Here is an 18,726-nt window from a genome sequence, read left to right on the forward strand (position 1 = left end):
TTCCACTAAAATCTCTAGACGTATAGACAACATCTGGAACACAGCTGCTCAAGATTATTTAGTCGTGCAGAATTCTATAAAAATAAAACCGAAAATTTTCCTAAGTCTGTAACCGATTTCATTTTCAAGCAAAAGAGCAACGAGCTCTCACTTAAGAGTCAAAGAATCGCTGGTCAGTGAAACCAGGTGCGATTCTGGAAGGTAGCCACAGCCTATGGCATCTCCGGATGGCCATTTTAAGTTTTCTCGCTGACGTCACTTCCGGGGTTACCTGAGTCGTTACCGGGAGCCGCAAACAAGGTGTACAAGTATCTGAAGAGCTGTCGGGATGCAGCAGAGCGGAGCGGCTGGAGGCCGTGGCTGCGCGCTCTTTTCAGTGCTGGGTATCCTATTTTTCCAGGGTGAGTTCGCCGGCTGGCTGTGTCCCACTTCCGGCTGGGGGGGTTAGGGAAGATGGTCGCTTTTCCGGTTCCGGGTGGGGGGGGTCTCATCAAAGCCCCCGCTCGGTTTCTGGGAAGGAAGGAAGGGAGGGTGCCGCGGAGGATGTTCTCTTGGTTCACGCCACCCACAGAGGAGAGTTGCTATCTTGTCAGTCTTTTCCTGAGCTCGACCACCTTGTCGCTGTAGTTTGGTGATGACATGACTAGGTGGAACCACAAAGTTCAGGCTTTGGGGGCAACGCGTGGTTATCTTGTATGAGATAATCTGTGGTAGTCTGCTGTTACCCTGATGACAGAAAGGAATTTCTAGTGGCCATAGTGGGTCCCTTTAGTTTTGGGAAACAAAATCGTTACTTGATAATTTTATTTTTTGTAAATGAATATCTTGGGCTATGAAATAAAACGTTTGTCACAGGTCGTGATGTGATTTTGTTATTATACAGAAGTATATTGTTGAAGAAGCAGCAATTGCCTTAGCATTTAAAAAAACATTTTTAAAAATATAAGGTTATGTCGGTTCTTAATCGTCTGAGTGATATCAGAAATACATATGGACACAATAACACTTGTAAAAATTTAGTATGTTTTGATTTCATGTAATTTTCAAATTGCGTATATTTCGGTCCAACCTAATTAATTTCATTTTAGGGTGTAATTATTTCCTGTTTTTTTTTTTTTTTTTGTGTGTGTGTGTGTCTTTTGGGGAAATCAAATATAATTACAGCAGCATTAGAGTGAATTTTTGACTTCATAAATCTTCCCTGTAAGTAATGGATATTTCTGAAATGAACCTTTAATATTATATAAATATAAATCAGGTGCCCTAATTCTCAGCAGGTAAGACTGGGAAGTTTTTATTTATCTGGTGACTAATATTCTTGCTGCCAGCACACTCCCCAATTCCTCCCAGCTGCCTGTGTCATCATAAGTGTCCAGTTTTTCATCTAAATTCCTTTTGCAATATAATATTTAGTTTGACCTGTCACTTCAAATATACCCAGATCTCTTTCTCTCTTTCTCTTACACGCACACACACACACACACACACGAAATGTCAAATATTCTATCAAGGAAAAAAATTTTCTAGAAATAATTGGTGTTTTCTTGAACTTAATGCCATTTCACATTGAAGAATTGCTTCAAATTCAGTGGACCAAATAATTCAAACATTAAAGTTGATTTTATCATCTTCTTGTATGTCGAGGAGATTTATATCTTTTTAAATAACAGGTGTATTGAGATACGGTCACATTCTATGCAATTTATCCATTTAAAATGTACAATTCAGTGGCTTATAGGAGTCATACAGTTGCATAATCATCACCACAACCAATTTTAGAATATTTTTGCCACCCCAAAGAGAAATCCTAAGCCCATTCCCACCTTCCACCAACCCCTGATAACCACCAGTCCACTTTGTAACTTTGTGGATTTGCCTGTTCTAGGTATTTTATATAAATGGGATCATACAATGTATTTTCTTTTGTGACCGAATTCTTTCACTTAGTGTGTTTTTGATGTTTCATCTTTGTCTTTCTTTCTTTTTTGGCCTGACTTTTGAATCTGTTAGGTAATAGACTTTGTTTTCATACCAATATTTATTTGCCTTTCCTCTTCACAGATAGGACATATTTAATTATTAGTTTGTTCAAATTCTCCTTAAGTTATAAGTCTAATCCTATTATAGCAGTTGTTGAAATGTATAGAAATAATTGAGTAGGTAATATAGTCTTCTCTTTTCCATGTAAATGTGCCATTATATGAACAAAAGATTGGCAGTTGCATATTTTGGAAAATCAAGTTTATAAAATTAGGAACTTTATTCTGTCATATTTCTTTAATTTCTTCCATTTATAAAATTATGTTAAATATGATTTTCCTGTTTTCTTCCCCAATTAAAAATTTTTTTGTGGATATTTCTTTAGTTTACTGTTTTTACCTGTCCAGAATGCTCTTTGACTCAGGTAGAAAAATAAATATCTGCAAAGTCATTAGTCTAAGGTAGAAATTTCTGAATGAATGTAATATTGGATTACAAGGGAAGAGACTTAGAAGGGGATTTGGTAGGGACTGTCAGAGATGTGAAATTTACATGTTTGTGTGTGTGTATATAGCACAATCAGTGTGGGGTGTTGGTTGGGGAGAGAATAAAGGAATTCTGATTTATAACTCTAATCCAGGTCTCTTCTTTGCTCTTTGGAAAACTTTCCATAAAGGGGTAGAGAGTAAATATTTTGGGCTTTTCAGGCACATAGTCTCTGTTGTAACTACTTGGTTCTGCAAAAAGTGCAAAACACCATGATAGACAATATACGTAAGCAAATGAATATGACTATTTTTAAAAAAATATTTATTTTTTAGTTTTAGGTGGACACAATATCTTTATTTTATTTTTATGTGGTGCTGAGGTTTGAACCCAGTGCCTCGCTCATGCCAGGCGAGCATGCTATCACTTGAGCCACATCCCCAGCCCAATATGGCTGTTTTTTAATAAAACCTTGTTTACATAAATACGTTGAATTTTTTATCTGTGTATCAGGATAATTCTAGAGATTATAATTGGTTTACCTCCATCTGGATAACCCACAGAGCAAAGGGTAAGATTAGTTGCTAGTTTTTCTTAGTTTGCTCCTCTCATGAGACCCATTTGCATTTGGCCCATGGGCCATAGTTTGCTGACCTTTAACCTAAACCAACTGCTCCTTTGATAGTATCCCTTGGGTATCTCACATACATCCAAATTCATCCAGAATCAAATTCATGTTCCCCTTCCAAGTCTGGTACATCTCTAGTCTTCCCTCTCTAGTGACTAGCATCACCAAGTCAGGTGGTGTCATTCTTGACACCACCCTTTCCCTACATTAATTTTTCATGTTGCAATTGTGTGATTTTTCTCCTTCAGGTTATACCAGCTCAGTCTAGAAGTGGTCATGCAATAGAAAGACAGAAGAATAGGGGAGTTAAGAGTGTTGAAAATACTGTAAAGAAGGTGAAAGGGGGTGGGTGGGTTATTAATGAGTATATTTTGTTCCTGTACTAGAATTTATGGAGACTCATTCATCTCTTTCTCTCAGTCTCTCTTTTTCTGACCCCCTCTGTCTGCATTTTTGCCCCAGAGGTGCTTGAATTTAATGGAGGAAATAAATAGCATTTAAATTTACTTGCAATCAATGGCATATGTACTTGAGTAGCTCTGTGTACTAAGTATTATGAGAATGTTGAAGAAATAGTGATGAACTTTATCAGAAAACTTAGGAAAGCATCACAAAGGGGCTAATATGTGTGTGTTTTTTTAAGAAGTGTGATTGTTGAGGGTACGGTGTGATGGAGAAAAACCCAGGCAGGATTGGTAGAGATGGGGACAACCTTCCAGACAGAGACATATTCAAGGAAAGACACAGGTCATGAAAGGACACAGTGCCTTTGGGAAATGGAAAGACATTTTAGGCATGGTAAAGGGGATGGGATGGGTAGGTGGCAGAGTGGCAGAAGTTTGGGGCCAAATTGTTGTTTGGGTTTTATTCCATGATGCAACAGGGAATTACTGAAGGCTTTTAATCTATATAATGTTCATTTTAATAATAATATTTATTGAAAAATTTTATTATTAAGCATTTTAGGTGTTATCATTTTAATTGTATTGAATCTTCACAATAATCCAATGAAGCAGATTTGGTTATTATTCCTACATACTAAGTGAGGAAATTAAAGTTTGAACAGGTTGGGTAACTGATCATGGTCTCACAGACAGAAAGTTGCTGAGATAGAACTTAAGTTCAGGTCTGGCTAATTCTAATCCATGCTTTAAATTCTGTACTGTACCTGTAATACTTGTGCTTTAGAATAAAAGAGTGGGATGAGGGGACAATACAGATTACCCATTTGTTTCCACCTTCTAGTTTTTAGACTTAGGTAAGGATTTTTCCACATTAATGTGTCATTGAAGTTGTTATTAGTGAGCTCAATCTTGGTCTCCTCCTTTTAAGAGGAATGTGACCAAACTAGATTGTCTAGAGAGGAGTGACAAAAATGATTCAAAGCAGGCAGAGGTAGAGGCAGGGGAACTGATGACTCAGAGCTGTCTGTGGTAGGAAAGGTCGAGACAGTGTAGAAGAACTGAATAGGTGAATGTTGATACGGATGGTACAAAGATGAATTGGACGATAACTCAGTAGCTCTTGGTAAGCTTCTAGTGTTGTACATGTTTTAACTCATTTAATCCTCATAGTGACCTTCCCATAAGGTCCTTGTAAGAATGAGGAGATGGAGCACATACAGTAGCTTGCTGAGGGCCAAGCAGTATCACTGGGATTTGAACTGGGATTTGGACTGGGACTTGAACCCTCTTCATTCTGTGTGTCTTTGGCTAACAGAAGAATCATGGCTCATTGAGGTGGATAAAGAAGCAGGAAAAACAAAGTGCTAGAGACTTAATTTTCTAAAATATGACTCTTTAGTGGAAAATAAGTTTCTACTATTTTCTGAAAGCAGAAATTAATAAGAAAAAAATGCCAGCTCTTTTGGGGGAGATGTCGTGTCAAAGTTGAATATGAGCAAATATGAGTAGGTCTCTGCAGGGTTTAAAAATGCTCTCTTATTTTTGCATTGTAGAATGCATCCAGTTTTTCTGTTTTCCTCCCCATAAGTAAATTTGAACAAATGTGTGATTAATTAACTAGCTTTAATAAAGAGGGGAAAACCAGATACGCCACGGAATAGTTTTTTAAAATTCTTTGAAAATTTTTCCTATTCTTATTTCCTATTCTCATTTTACTGGTGATTGAGACAGTGACAGCTTCTTGCTACATTCATGCTGTACTTGGGGTAAGTCCCTTAGACCCCACGAAAACTGTCATATTCCCAGAGCATGTGTGTGCTCTGGGATTTGAGAAATGGAAAAGGGTGAATGGTTTTGCCTTTTTGCCTACTGTGGACAGCCCTGCTCACTTGTACTTAATTTAACCATAAACTTGCATTTTGGAAAAAATGCTTGTGTGACTAGGTTTTAAATTTTACCCAAGTATTCAATCTATGATTTAAGATTACAGAAGATAAAAATGCTATCCTAGATTAATGGGGATATCAGGTCCTTGTCCCTTGTGGGATTGCCTGAGAAGACATTGATTGCCCTGACTTTTTGATGAGAGCCATGAAAATGATAAATAGCATGCCTGTGTTGTTCATTGACATCTGTACATTCCACCAAAATTAATACACTTTAAATGTTTGGGCTTGCTTTGATTAGGTGTTCATATCGTCCTTTCCTTGGAGATTAATGCAGATGCTCATGTCCGAGGTTATGTTGGAGAAAAGATCAAGTTGAAATGTACCTTTAAGTCAACTTCGGAAGTCACTGACAAACTGACCATAGATTGGACATACCGCCCTCCCAGCAGCAGTCGCACAGAGTCTGTAAGTGTGTACTTTTCAGAAAGCTGCTTTGAGTCTTCTGGGTCAACAGTTTTGAAATCTTTTTATTGCAAATAACAGGCATTCATGAAGCCTTCTCCTCTTAGAATAGAAGATGGACTTCTATGTAAAGGGAAGGAGATGAGCTTCTGCCCTGTGTGACATTTATTTGATCACAGAGGACGTTTTATTCTTCCATTTAAGAATCTTGCATATAAGTTGGGTGTGGTGGCACATGCCTGTAATCCCAGCAGGGATTAGGAAGCTGAGGCAAGAGGACTGCAAGTTCAAAGCCAGCCTCACAATTTAGCGAGACCCTAAGCAGCTTAGTAAGACCCTATCTCAAAATTAAAAATTAAAAAGGGCTGGGGATGTGCCCAGTGATTAAGTGCCCCACGGTTCAATCCCTAATACCGAGAGAGAGAGAGAGAGAGAGAGAGAGAGAGAGAATCTTGCATATAATTTGCAGGAATAAAATGGCCAAAAAACTAGAGGAAATATGGTTTAATTTTTTTATAGCTTCATTTTCACATTTGATCTACTAAGAAGTGTATCTCCAGGACCACTGACTAAAACAGTTCTATGGGTCCCAGTCACAGACATCCTTTCTCTTAAAACTAGCTGCTCATTTCCTGTTAAATAAAGTTGTCTCAGTGGGTGTATCTGCTTGTATAGCTGTACTTTGTAGATTTATCTTGGCTTCTTCTCCCAGCAGGTAAACATCTGCAGTGATTTATATAGCTGCCTTTGAAGAAAGTGGTGGCACCTTGTGTTGGTGATAGATGTTGTTGGTGACAGATGGTCTTGCTATATTAGAAGCAATATACTTTAGTCACACATATAGAAACTATTTATGGTTCAAATCCCATTGTGGGTATCTAATTGAAGATTAGATACTATAAGACACCCTTTCTCTTTATGATTCCAGCAGTATCCTTAGCTCAGTATAAGTGCTATTCAACAATGTGAATCTCACAACCATATATGTAAGATTAGTTTTTTGAAAGTATTCTTAACTTATTTATGCTGTTTTCCTTCTTTGGGAAAACTTTCCCTTTCATTTTAATGTGTAAGCTTTGAATTCTGTTTTGGAGTCATTTTTCAGTGCCACGTAGCTTGGAGCTAGGCAGTTAATTCTAGGGAAGGAAGCTAGACTGCATTCGTGGTTCCTTTTTCTTTAAAACAGTTAACTTTATTCTGAGTATTCAGGAAACCATGGCTGCCCTTGTTTGGCTCAACCTCCTTGGCCACAAGTAGGACAGAGCAAGCAATGAGCTTCTTGGGTCAGAAACCTTATAGACAAACAGTGGATCTCTGTGAGACTGGTAGAAAACCAGCAAACCCACCCAAGTTGGACTCAGTAGACCTTTAAAGTCACATAATGTAATGTTGCAGTTACACAGTTAGTGTAACTGCGTTGATCAATTAGTAAGGATTTGAGTATCACTAATTTAGTATGGAACTTATTGGTTAGATTAACCTTGAAGATACACAGCAGCCTTGTTTTGTCAATCAGGACTTTCAAACCCTTTTATCCTGATGCTGGTAATCAGTGGTAGGCTCTCTTTACCTCCCTTTGGAACACTCATCTCACATATTATTTCTTGATAACTGTATTTACCACTAGAATGTAAGTTCCATGAGGGTAGGAACTGTGCCTGTGTGGCTCCCAGTGTACTGTTTTTTTCTTTTAACATACTGCCTAGAATGCACTCTGCATGTAGTATTTGTTGAACAAATGAACCAACAAGTGATTCAGCATCTTCTCTGGGAAATTGCTGATCAGTTGGGAAATTCAGTGGTTATAAATGCCTAGTTGCTTAAGTGGGAAGTTACCAAGAAAACAAAGGAATTGTTTGTATCTTGAATCTTGCATAAGAGAGAAAACTTACATTGTTTTGTGTACCTGGCTGACCCACCTCCAGGTATAATCAGGGGCTTTTGATGATGAAGTGTCTGATCACCAAGTCCAGTCCAGCACTGTTTTAATTCAATATACATTCATTGAGTCCTTTTTATGCATTTGACTTGGATTTATATTAACTTCCAGGGTAGATAATGTGAGAGAGACTGGATTATATTACACTATGCCAGTGATTTTGAGAATAAACAAAAATCTCCCTTTTGTTACTTAATAATAGGTACCATTGAGTAAGTCAGTTTTTTGTTTGTTTATTTGTTTGTTTTTGGTCTTGTTCCCCTTTCCATAATTTGGAATAGTTAGTTATGTGTTAGTTATAACACATATCATTTAGTGTTATTATAAGGCTAAAGTGAACAAATATGTGGAAGTCATTTGTAAACTATAAAGTGCTATAACAATATGAGACATAACTTTAGAGCAAGGTTTCTCAACTTTGGCACTGTTGACATTTTGAGCCAGATGATTCTTTGTTGTGGGGGCCATCATCCCATGCATTGTGGGAAGTTTAACAGTAATTCTGGCTTCGAATATTCATTAGATTCCAGTAGGCTCATCTCCCCACTGTGACAACAAAATGTCTCCAACTCAACAGTGAGAAAACAAAGAACCTAATTAAAAAATGAGCAAAGGATCTGAACAGATAATTCTCAAAAGAAGAGCTATCAATGGCTATCAGATACATGAAAAATGTTCCATATCTCAATTATTATGGAGATTCAAATTAAAACCACAATGAGATATCACCTCACATCTGTTAAAATGATTATTATAAGAAAGACAAGTTATAAAAAATGTAGGAAGGATTAGAGAACAGGGAACCCTGTATACTGTTTGTGGGGATGTAAATTAGTATAGCCATTTTGGAAAATAATATGGAGGTTCTTAAAAAACTAAAAATAGGGGCTGAGGTTGTGGCTCAGTGGTAGAGGACTTGCCTTGCATGTGTGAGGCACTGGGTTTGAGCCTCAGTACCACATAAAAATAAATAAATAAAATAAAGATATTCTATCCATCTGAAAAAAAACTAAACAAACAAAAATAGCTAGGTATATAGCTCAGTGGTAGAACACTGCCAGAAAAAACAATCACATTGTATCCCATGAATATAATAATTATTATTTGTCAATTAAATATAAATAAATAAGTTTTGAAGATGGAAAAAAGTCTCCAACTATTGCCAAATGTTTTATGAGGAGCAGAGTTGCCCTGGTTTAAAGCTATTACTTTAGGATGTTAAGAATTTAGAAGAGATTCAAGAGTTAGGATCCCAGGATTCTTTCATTATTCCTTTTTTGAATTGGCCTTTAGGATAATAGGATGAACCAGAGGATGAAGGTGAAAAAAAAAAAAGCATTTAAAAATTTTCCCAACTACAAGAACCCATTTATATAGTTGTATTTTACTTTGGAACTACTTAGCTTAACATTTTCCAAATTAACATTTTTCTCTCATGGTGTTGCTTTCTTAGATTTTTCATTATCAGTCTTTCCAGTACCCAACCACAGCAGGCACATTTCGGGATCGGATTTCCTGGGTTGGAAATGTGTACAAAGGGGATGCATCTATAAGCATAAGCAATCCTACCCTTAAGGACAATGGGACATTCAGCTGTGCTGTGAAGAATCCCCCAGACGTGCACCATAATATCCCCCTGACAGAGCTAACGGTCACAGAAAGGGGTAAGCTTATTGCCATCAGCCTTCTGCAGTGCTTTGGGATTGTTCTGGAGTGCTCATTGAAAAGCAATGAGTTGGGTCATTGGATCCAGTTGAGTCATTGGATCATTGTGACAAAGTGATTTATCTTGCTGTCCTGTTAAGATGAATTTTTCATCTTTATTCTGAAAACTGAATTTTCTCTTCAAATTTTGTCATAGTTTCTCCATTATCCCCTTTTCATTTTAGCCTCAGGTAACCAAAGGTCTTGTGGAATAGATGACAAACCCTTTAGTAAATGGAAGGTTAGCATCTCTGTGAAACAGAAGTCACTCGGATTTTCCTAATATGTTCACATTCCCAGCTATGAGACAGTGTTCTTGCCTATGTCTTGAAAGGGTATTTCCTCTGTTGATGGATGTGGTACATTTCTTTTATGTTACCAAGGGCAGCAATTTCCTTTTAGTATAAAACAGGTTGAGAGGAAGTTGAGGACTGACCTTTTTTTTCTACATTTTTCCTTGGTGACTATTAAGTGGTTATTCTAGTTCTTAATTGAATTTAAACCAAAGATTTAGAGATACATTATGATTCATCATAGTAACCTTATCATTCTTGGATCTTCCCTCCCCTGCCTTCCTTCTTCCTTCTTCCCTCTTTCCCTTCTTCCCTTTCTCTTCTTCCTCAAATTCCTTCTTCCTCTTTATTGTCTTTTGTCTTTATCTTCTTCAACAATAACTGACAGGTTTCAAAGACAGGAGCACATTCATAATGCTGGAATGATTAGAAACTGATTAAGTTTTTCTGGAAAGCATTTTGAGAATAGGAATTAGATTCTTAGAAGTATATGTCCTTTGATCCTGTAATTTCATTTCAAAATTTAATTTTAAGGAAATAGAGGTAAACATAAGGATTTATGTACAAGGATGTTCATCCTAATGTGACTTTCGAACTCAAAAGAATTTGAAATAAACTTGAATGCCTAGCATTAGAGGATTGATTTAATAAATTTTTTCAATATGGCAGGATACTATGCAGCCATTAAACATCACATCTAGAAGGGATTTTTAATGACACGAAAACATGTTTATTATATTTAGCAAAAAAATGTTAAAATAATATGTAGCATGATTTCTAGATCTAGGAATATGCACCTTACCTTCAAATGCACCCCCATAAACAATACCCCTTGAAAGAAGATTGAATCGGTAAATACCAATGTGTTATTCCTAGGTAGTGGAATTATGGGAGAATTTTTATTCTTCATTGCATTTTTGTGCATTTTCTACATTTTCCACAATGAATTCATTTTCTTTGTAATCAGAAAAAGTACAAGTGCAAAAGCAGAAATTCTCTCATGTCAGAAGAAGCACTTTTACACCTTTTCTTTTTTCCCTCTAGGTTTTGGCACCATGCTGTCCTCTGTGGCCCTTCTTTCCATTCTTGTCTTCATTCCCTCAGTGGTGGTGGTGGTTCTGCTGCTGCTGAGAATGGGGAGGAAGGCTGCGGGGCTGAAGAAGAGGAGCAAGTCTGGCTATAAGAAGTCATCTATTGAAGTTTCAGATGAGTAAGTCCAGCTGCAGCCCTAGTAAACCTATTTCTTTTCAGGGCCCTGCACCCCTCTATCCAGAATTCTATCATGTTGAGTTTAGTTCTGCTGGTGGAGTTTCCTTTTGGACAGGATGGTTCTGGTTGAAAGTGACACTTGTGGATATTGATTTGGAGGGAGTTGGAGGGACTGATAGTATTCTCCTCACCTTCTCCTTTGGAAATCAGATTGTGCAATATTGTGGTTCTAAACATTTTTTCCCCATTGGGTACTGGGGATTGAACTCAGGGGCACTCAACGACACTGAGCCACACCCCCAGCCTATTTTGTATTTTATTTAGAGACAAGGTCTCACTGAGTTGTTTAGCGTTTTGCTTTTGCTGATGCTGGCTCTGAACTCATGATTCTCCTGTTTCATCCTCTCAAGCTACGGGGATCATAGGCGTACACCACCATGCCCAGCACTGACATTTTTTAAAAGTAGATATCTCATTTTTTTCAAAGTTTAGGGGAAACTCCAAGTCAGTTTTTTTCCCCTTCTTTCTCTGTTTCTCTTTTTGGCACTAAGCTGATTTCTCCTGACAGAAAGAAAATACATGTGCAATGAGGGAGGCTTTAAGAATAGCCATGGAGGGTAAGGACAATTTAAATAAGCAAGATCTATTCTTGGTCAGCAGATGCTCCAAAGGGCTAAGTGGATTGTGGTTATCAAAAGCATTTATTAAACATCATTCTGCCGGTGAGCAGCCATGATCCAGTATTTTCCCTCAAAAGATGTCTACTAAAAAAAGTAATAAAAATTAACATAAAAACCCTGTGAGTTCTTTATTATCTGTATTAGGAGTCTTTAACATGGGGAGGAAAGTCTGACCCTTAAAGGGTCCAAAATTTTTATTCTCTGTGTGTGTGTGTGTGTGGAGAGAGAATGCCCTTAGTAAATAATCTGTGGTTCCCCCAAAATAAAGAACTATTGACCAAAATCCCAATGTCTATTTCAAAATATGGTATACAAAACCTTTCATCAACTGATCCTAAGTCACACACTGCTTTCTATAATTTCTTCTCATTCACCCCACCTCAACTATAGTGAGCTTATTTTTCCCACTAGACATACTACATTTAAGTATAGACACATTGTTTTTATTTTTCCTTGCCTCCTTTCTGCTTTTTTTTTTTTTTTTAGTGGTGCTGGGGATTGAACCCAGGGGCTTGTGCATGCAAGACAAGCATTCTACCAAGTGAGATATGTCCCCACAGCCCTTTCCCTCTCTTCTTTGCTGGGAAACTCTTTCTTATCTTCTAAGAACAGCTGAAATATCCCCTTCTCTTTACTCTTCCTGAGTTCTGAAGGGTGAATCAGTCACTCTCTGCCCTTTACTGCCACAGCAGTTTCACCTTAATTCTATTAAGACATTTATCACATTGTATGATATAATACTTGTTAAGTTATAGAAGACCCCTCACCCCCGCCATGAGATCATTGGCTCTTCGAGGGACCAGGTTTTATTTATCTTTTTATCCCTAGTGCAGCACAATGCCCCAGACATTGTTGGTGCTTAGTACTTTTTTGAATGAATGAATGGTTATGACTAGCTGCTATTTATTGAGCATTTACTATGTGCTGGGCATGTAGTGGTAATATCTACATTTCATAGATGAGGAAAGAAGCTCCTGGAGTTGAAGTGATTTGTCCAGTTATCCTGCTAGTAAGTGGAAGAGCTGGGGTCTAAACCCAGACCTGTCTGACTTTAAGACCTGAGCTTTTAACTGGCCCACTATACTGGATAGTGACAATAGGGATTTGGTTTGTACCCTTTCCACAGCACTGACCAGGAGGAGAAAGACGAGTGCATGGCAAGGCTTTGTGTCCGTTGTGCCGAGTGTCTGGTAAGTCCTTGCCATTTCTTCTGTTGACTGTGGTGTCTCACTTTCCTCCCTGCTTAAGGGGACTCTATGTCCTCAAAGGCAGCAGAGAATATACAGGTAGGTCCAAAGAAGGTATGAACCAGTATTTCCCCAAAGCATTTTGGCCTCTGGGGATCTCTACCAATTCTAAGAATGATTTGTTTTTTCCTGCCTCATGGGCATAGAGTGGTATTCTTAGGTCAGGAATGGGGCTAGAAGAGGAATGTCTCATGCCATTGAATTCATACTAAGACACTTCAACTCACTGGATCCAGAACCTTGAATTTAACTTTTAGGCTGAGCTTTGGTATTTTCCAGGGAGTTAGAGTTTTAGGTAACTTAATGTCTTTTATCAATAAGAAACACTATTTTGGAAGGCCCAATTTTTCATTTAAATTTCAAAAAACTATCATCCTTCCCCCTTTGGGCAATTGCTGTGACTAATAGGCATGTGTAGCTATCCTAGGATCGAAGGAGGAGGGAAGGCTCTCTGATGTGGTACAGTTGGAAATAGGTCAAAAGCAACTTGTGATCTAGTGTGAAACACACCTGTCATTTCAAGGTCCAAACTTGAGCCCTCTTTGTACTTACTGCCAAGCTCGGCACTTGGTCACATGAGTGTAGCCTAATTATTTATTGCAGTAATCTTTGTTTCTGCTTCTCTCCAGCCCTTGAGTAACATATTAAGATGAGGCAAAGATTATTAGTGCTAGGGAAGAGGGAGTACCTGATGCCAACTCTTCAGGCTTTGAATATTTTTATAACACAAAATAAGTTAGTGTTCTTATGGTTATTATTTGTTGAGCGTCTGACACATGTCACATGCCTTCTTGTAGGGAAGGACATGTCACTTCCTAACCACCATTCTAGGTGTCTATGAAACAGTAGAATGGTGGTTAGGAAGCAGCAGTGAAGAAAAACTGACAAAAACTTCTGCCCTCAAAGAAAGAACTTAACATTCTTTTCCTGATAAACTTTCTCATCCTCCCAGATCAGCTGAAATGTCACCTTTGCTTAAACTGGGGTACAAACACTGACTTAATCTTAAAAATAAGTAAAATATATACTATACCAGGTAGTTTTAATGCTATGAAGAAAAATAGAACAGGAAAGGGAGATGGGACGGCTGGATAGGGGTGTATGAGGATGGTTGGGGACACCCTCAGTAAGATGATATTTATGCAAACTCCTAAAAGAAGTAGATAGCAAGCCATATGGCCACTGTGGAGGAGCATTTCTAGATTGGGGAGATGAAGAAAAATTAACCAAGGAGGCTGAGAAGTCATAATCAATAAGGTTGAAGGAAAACTGGGTGAATTTGGCATACTGGGAGATAGGGAAGAAAGTGTTTCAAGGAGGGCAAATAAAATGAGAACTGAGAAGTGATTGTTGATGGTTGATAATGTGCAGGCCACCGGTGACCTTTGTAAAAGTGGCTCCAGTGGAACGGTGGAGTCGAAGCCTGACTCGGGGAGGTCAAGAAAGATTCCAAAGAGACACTGGAGAATGTGGGTGTGTACAGCTTGCCTTGCTGTAGCCCGATTCAGAGAAATAGACAATAATGGAAGGAGGAATGTGTCAAGAATTATTTTTTTTATTATGGGAAAAATTGAGCAAATTTATCAGCTGATGGGAATGATCCAGTCAAGAAGGAAAAATTGATGCTGCAGAAGAGAGAAGGAGGGTTGTTGGGGGTGATGCCAGGATTTAGTGCACACGAGGAGATGTTGGATTGAGGCAAAGGCAGTAGGAGTGTGAAAGAAGAGTAGGGAAGGCCAAAAAGATGGGGCCATATGCTTGTCAGTGGTAAATACAATGATGGGAGACTGCTTCCCTATTCCCAGTGATAGGAGAAAGCAGTACCATCAGCTGAGAATGATGGGAGGAGGTGTTAGAAGATAAGGGAAAGAGGCTAAGTTATGAAATAGACATTTGGGAGAATAGGAGAATTAATGACCTGTGAAATGCCAGGTAATGCTCATGGCCCAACTTAAGTTAGAAGTAATGTATGTGAGTTTCTGTAATAAGAATAAGAATCATGGTAATAGAAGCTAAGCTTGAATGAGTGTTAAAGGTGGCAGGCACAGCTAAGTAATTTACATCTATTGTCTCATTCACTTCTCATAATGGTACTGTGAGGTGTATTTTTATTATCCCCATTTCATAGATAAGGAACCTGAGTCTTAGAGAAGTTGAGGAACTCTATCTATCCAGGTGCAGTGGACACACCTGTAGTCCCAGCAGCTCAGGAAGCTGAGGCAGGAGGATTGCAAGTTCAAAGCAGCCTCAGCAACTTAGCGAGGCCCTAAGCAACTCAGAAAGATCCTGTCTCCCATTCCCCTCACAACCTCTTATANGGTAGAGGATAGGAAAGGTAGCAGAATACAACAGTTACTAATAGGGCATTATGTAAAAATGTGGATGTGTAACCGATGTGATTCTGCAATCTGTATTTGGGGTAAAATTGGGAGTTCATAACCAACTTGAATCTAATGTATGAAACATGATATGTCAATAGCTTTATAATGTTTTGAACAACCAATAAAAAAATAAATTAAAAAAAAATAAAAAAAAAATAAAAATGGATGGTCTATATAAATGCAAAAAAAAAAGAAAAGAAAAGAAAAAAGAAAGATCCTGTCTCTAAATAAAATATAAAAAAGGGGCTGGTGATGTGGCTCAGTGGTTAAGTGACTCTGAGTTCAATTCCTGGTACCAAAAAACAAAACAAAACAAAAATCCTCAACAACAACAACAAACCACAAAGAACTTTATCCAAAGTTACACAGACAGCAAAGGGTGGAACTCAAAGTTAGAGCGACTCCTACTCTAAACTCCTAACCCTGGTCTTGTGCATTCTGCTGAAGGCAGTCACCTTTTCTTGTGTGTTGTGGTTTTCAAAAAATATTCACCAAGGAAAAGGGAGCCATTAGGGCTTTGAGGAGGAAAATATCCCAATCAACACATTTCATCGAGGTCTTGTGAAGTTTCATGGGAATTTAGGTGGGTTGAGTCAGTGGCATTTCAATCTTATTGTCAAAGTCAGCTTTCACCGGAGGATCCAAAGGTGTGATCTTTGCTTAGATTCTAACTGTGGCGTTGCACTTCACGTGTACACCCCCCATGCTGCTCTTTCCTCTGTAGGATTCAGACTATGAAGAGACATACTGATGAAAGTCGGCAGAATGTAAGAAGAGTCACCTAACAACAGAAAACATCCATTCTGCTGCAGCTGTAGCCTTTCCAGAGGAGGGGAGCTGGCCAGGACAGCAGTGACGGAGGATTCTGGAGGTCTTCAGTAAAGACTATGAACCATTTATTTATTGAAGAAATCTTCTTTTTGTATTTATAAACTGTTCAGAAACTTTCATAAGAGACTCATGACTTCCCCTTTTAAAAAGTTACACTCTAATTGAATGAAGAAATTCTTTCCTTGAAGAGAAAGATAACTTTTTGGTTTACCTTTGTTCTTGAATGTATTATGTTTTCTTCCAATTGTTTGAAGGAGAATCCTAAATGTGTGCCACACTGCTGATGCCAAAGTGCTATTTTTTACTGAAGCAAAGCTTGCAGCTCCTGATGATGGGCTACCAGACAAAAGGCTTGTTTGGGATAGATATCCATTGTTTTTTAGCCATGAACTTTTCCAGCTGTGAGTCTACAACATACACTACTTGGTTCAATGATATAATCATTGGTTGTATCTGGGTGACTTGGAATGAGCCCCTAATTTTTTTAGAGTTGTTAGGATCAGGAGTCATTGGTTTGCTTTGACTGGGTTTTTAAACTATTAAAGTATTATCATTTACACTTAAGGAAAGGACTAGTGAGGTAGAGGAATTATTTTTGTTTGTCTTGCTAGGTGCAATTTGGGCCAAGGAGCTTTGTCATTCTACTTTCCTATAGTTGACTAATTTGTGGTTTCCTTCTTGACTTTTCAGGTCAGAGGCAAGAAAATCTCCTCAAAAGGTTTTAAGTGGGACTTATAGAATATATTGAACAGTTAGTTGAAATTAAATCTTTTCACTTGTATTGTTCTTCAAAACTTTTTTGGTCTAAAATACACCAATTATGAGTGAACTATGGTATTTGCAAGCTATTTTGCATAATATTGGAGAGGAGGAAGTAAGGTTATGCACAACATCTATGTCTTCTTTCTCTTCTCTCTATACCTCAAAACACATTCCTCCATTCTACAGCCACCTACTTCACTTTTTGATTATCCCTTCTCCCATTTTTGTTGTTTCAGCAGAGAATGGTCCCTTTCCATGGTTCTTCCCTAGGTGGCTCGGGAGGCTTTCCTATGGTAGTATTATATACTATATATGTTTTTTAAAAATCAGTTCTACATTTTCTGCCAAGATCTAATTTCTAAAATTTGTGCCATTAATTCCATCCCAATGATTTGGCCTGGTCTCTTTTGTTAATTTAGTGCACAGATTAGAAAATCTGGTTATTTGATAGATATTTTTGAATTGTTTCTGGTCACATCAGTCTGTTGCAGAGGCCAAGACAGGACTGATGTTTACATTTCCAGTGATTAAATTTTATACTTTTTTTTTTCACCATTTGTTAATTATGTGATTCTCTGTGGTCAATTTAACGAGACCATTCTGGTGCCTCAAAAGAGAGGAAAATTTGAGCAGCTGATCTTGAAGATTTAAAAATAGAGATGAAATACTGAGGGGGACTTTTTGTGGGTCTCATTTCTCTGAGAGAGAGAGAGAAGAGATCACGTTACAGGAACCCATTTGAAGCCACATCCCATTGAAGGAGGAACCAGAGTTTGGGTTAGGTTTTCTTGCAAAGATTAGTCTGTCTTGGATGTTTGCTGCTTTAGGTAAATGGTGCTCTGTGAATACTCAGACATGTTATTTTGTAGCCTTTATCATGATTTGACCCAGTCCCTCTATTTTAAATGACAGAACAGTAGAATCCTTCATGGTAAAGGAATAAGTTGGTACTTTATTCTGCTTCATGGGTTTGTGGTCACATCCCAGTCCAGGCTGCCCTGTTTCCTTCCTGTGTATTGACACTTGAGTTGCTGCTTTTTACCTCCAAAGGAGCAGAAAAGTGTATAGACCCGTGCCTTCTTAGAGGATGGAAGAAAGATAAAGTGTTTTCTTTTTGTTTGTTTAATGTACTGTTTTAATAACTTCTAAGGTCTTAGTCTATTTATTTCCTTTTGCTGCTCTGTGGGCACTTGTCACACCATGTGGTGACTAGCCTTATCTAGAGAGGGAATTTCATTAAAAAGGCATTAAAAACCTTCAGATTTTTTCTTTGCTTTCTCAAGCTTTCTTGTGGTTACATTATCTTACCAATTTTATGCATTAGGTTTCTTAATTCTGTTACACAATGTAAATTTATAAAGTGCTTTGTGTTTCCCCTGTTAGCTGTTACTGCAGGTCACTTGGGAAACATCTTAATTCTCTTGAATTGGGTGCTATTGCTTCAAGAGAGAAGCTTGCACGTGCTTGTTTTTAAAACAACAACAACAACAACAAAATTCTGGGGACCACATCCTGAACTTGAATGTTGCATAATGAACTACTCAGCTGTAGTCATAAAGGAGAACTGTAAGAATATCCATTGGAATGGAGCAAGACTATTACTTAATTACACAACTCAAAACTTTTAGAAGAGGCAGCTGCATTCCTTTGCCTGCAAAGGAATGTTGTTGGACTGTTAACTGCTATACCTCGTTGCCTTTTTTGTTCATTTGTTTTGTAGGAGGGCATGCACTGTTAGGCCATGTGCACACGATTGTAACTCTTGGTATCTTTATTCTATCACAGTTAATAAAGTTCTTTGTACCTTCTGGCTACCTCTTGGTGTATGTCT

At 38.0% G+C, this 18,726-nt stretch overlaps 1 protein-coding gene across 3 annotated transcripts; it reads left to right on the plus strand.

The window, feature by feature from the left end:
* The first annotated feature begins 127 nt into the window (after positions 1–127).
* Mpzl3 (myelin protein zero like 3) lies at positions 128–18,709 on the plus strand. Of its 3 annotated transcripts, XM_048795909.1 has the most exons (7): positions 128–401; positions 5,686–5,852; positions 9,242–9,452; positions 10,830–10,995; positions 12,801–12,864; positions 14,293–14,394; positions 16,027–18,709. In XM_048795909.1, exons 1-7 carry the CDS (start codon positions 329–331, stop codon positions 16,051–16,053), a joined length of 810 nt encoding a protein of 269 aa, XP_048651866.1. In that variant the 5' UTR covers positions 128–328; the 3' UTR covers positions 16,054–18,709. The 3 variants fall into 3 exon arrangements, with proteins under 3 accessions (XP_048651866.1, XP_048651867.1, XP_015345294.1); XM_015489808.2 differs by lacking the exon at positions 14,293–14,394 and having other exon boundaries at positions 136–401; XM_048795910.1 differs by lacking the exons at positions 12,801–12,864; positions 14,293–14,394 and having other exon boundaries at positions 129–401.
* The last annotated feature ends 17 nt before the right edge of the window (positions 18,710–18,726 follow it).

Source organism: Marmota marmota, unplaced genomic scaffold (assembly GCF_001458135.2).
Source record: "Marmota marmota marmota unplaced genomic scaffold, marMar, whole genome shotgun sequence".
NCBI lineage: Eukaryota > Metazoa > Chordata > Mammalia > Rodentia > Sciuridae > Marmota > Marmota marmota.

Coding starts and splice junctions, on each gene's coding strand:
- Mpzl3 (XM_048795909.1), top strand. CDS start 329: ATGCAGCAGAGCGGAGCGGCTGGAGGCCGTGGCTGCGCGCTCTTTTCA. Junction 9,453..10,829: donor GCTAACGGTCACAGAAAGGG/GTAAGCTTATTG, acceptor TTTTCCCTCTAG/GTTTTGGCACCATGCTGTCC. Junction 12,865..14,292: donor TCCGTTGTGCCGAGTGTCTG/GTAAGTCCTTGC, acceptor GATAATGTGCAG/GCCACCGGTGACCTTTGTAA.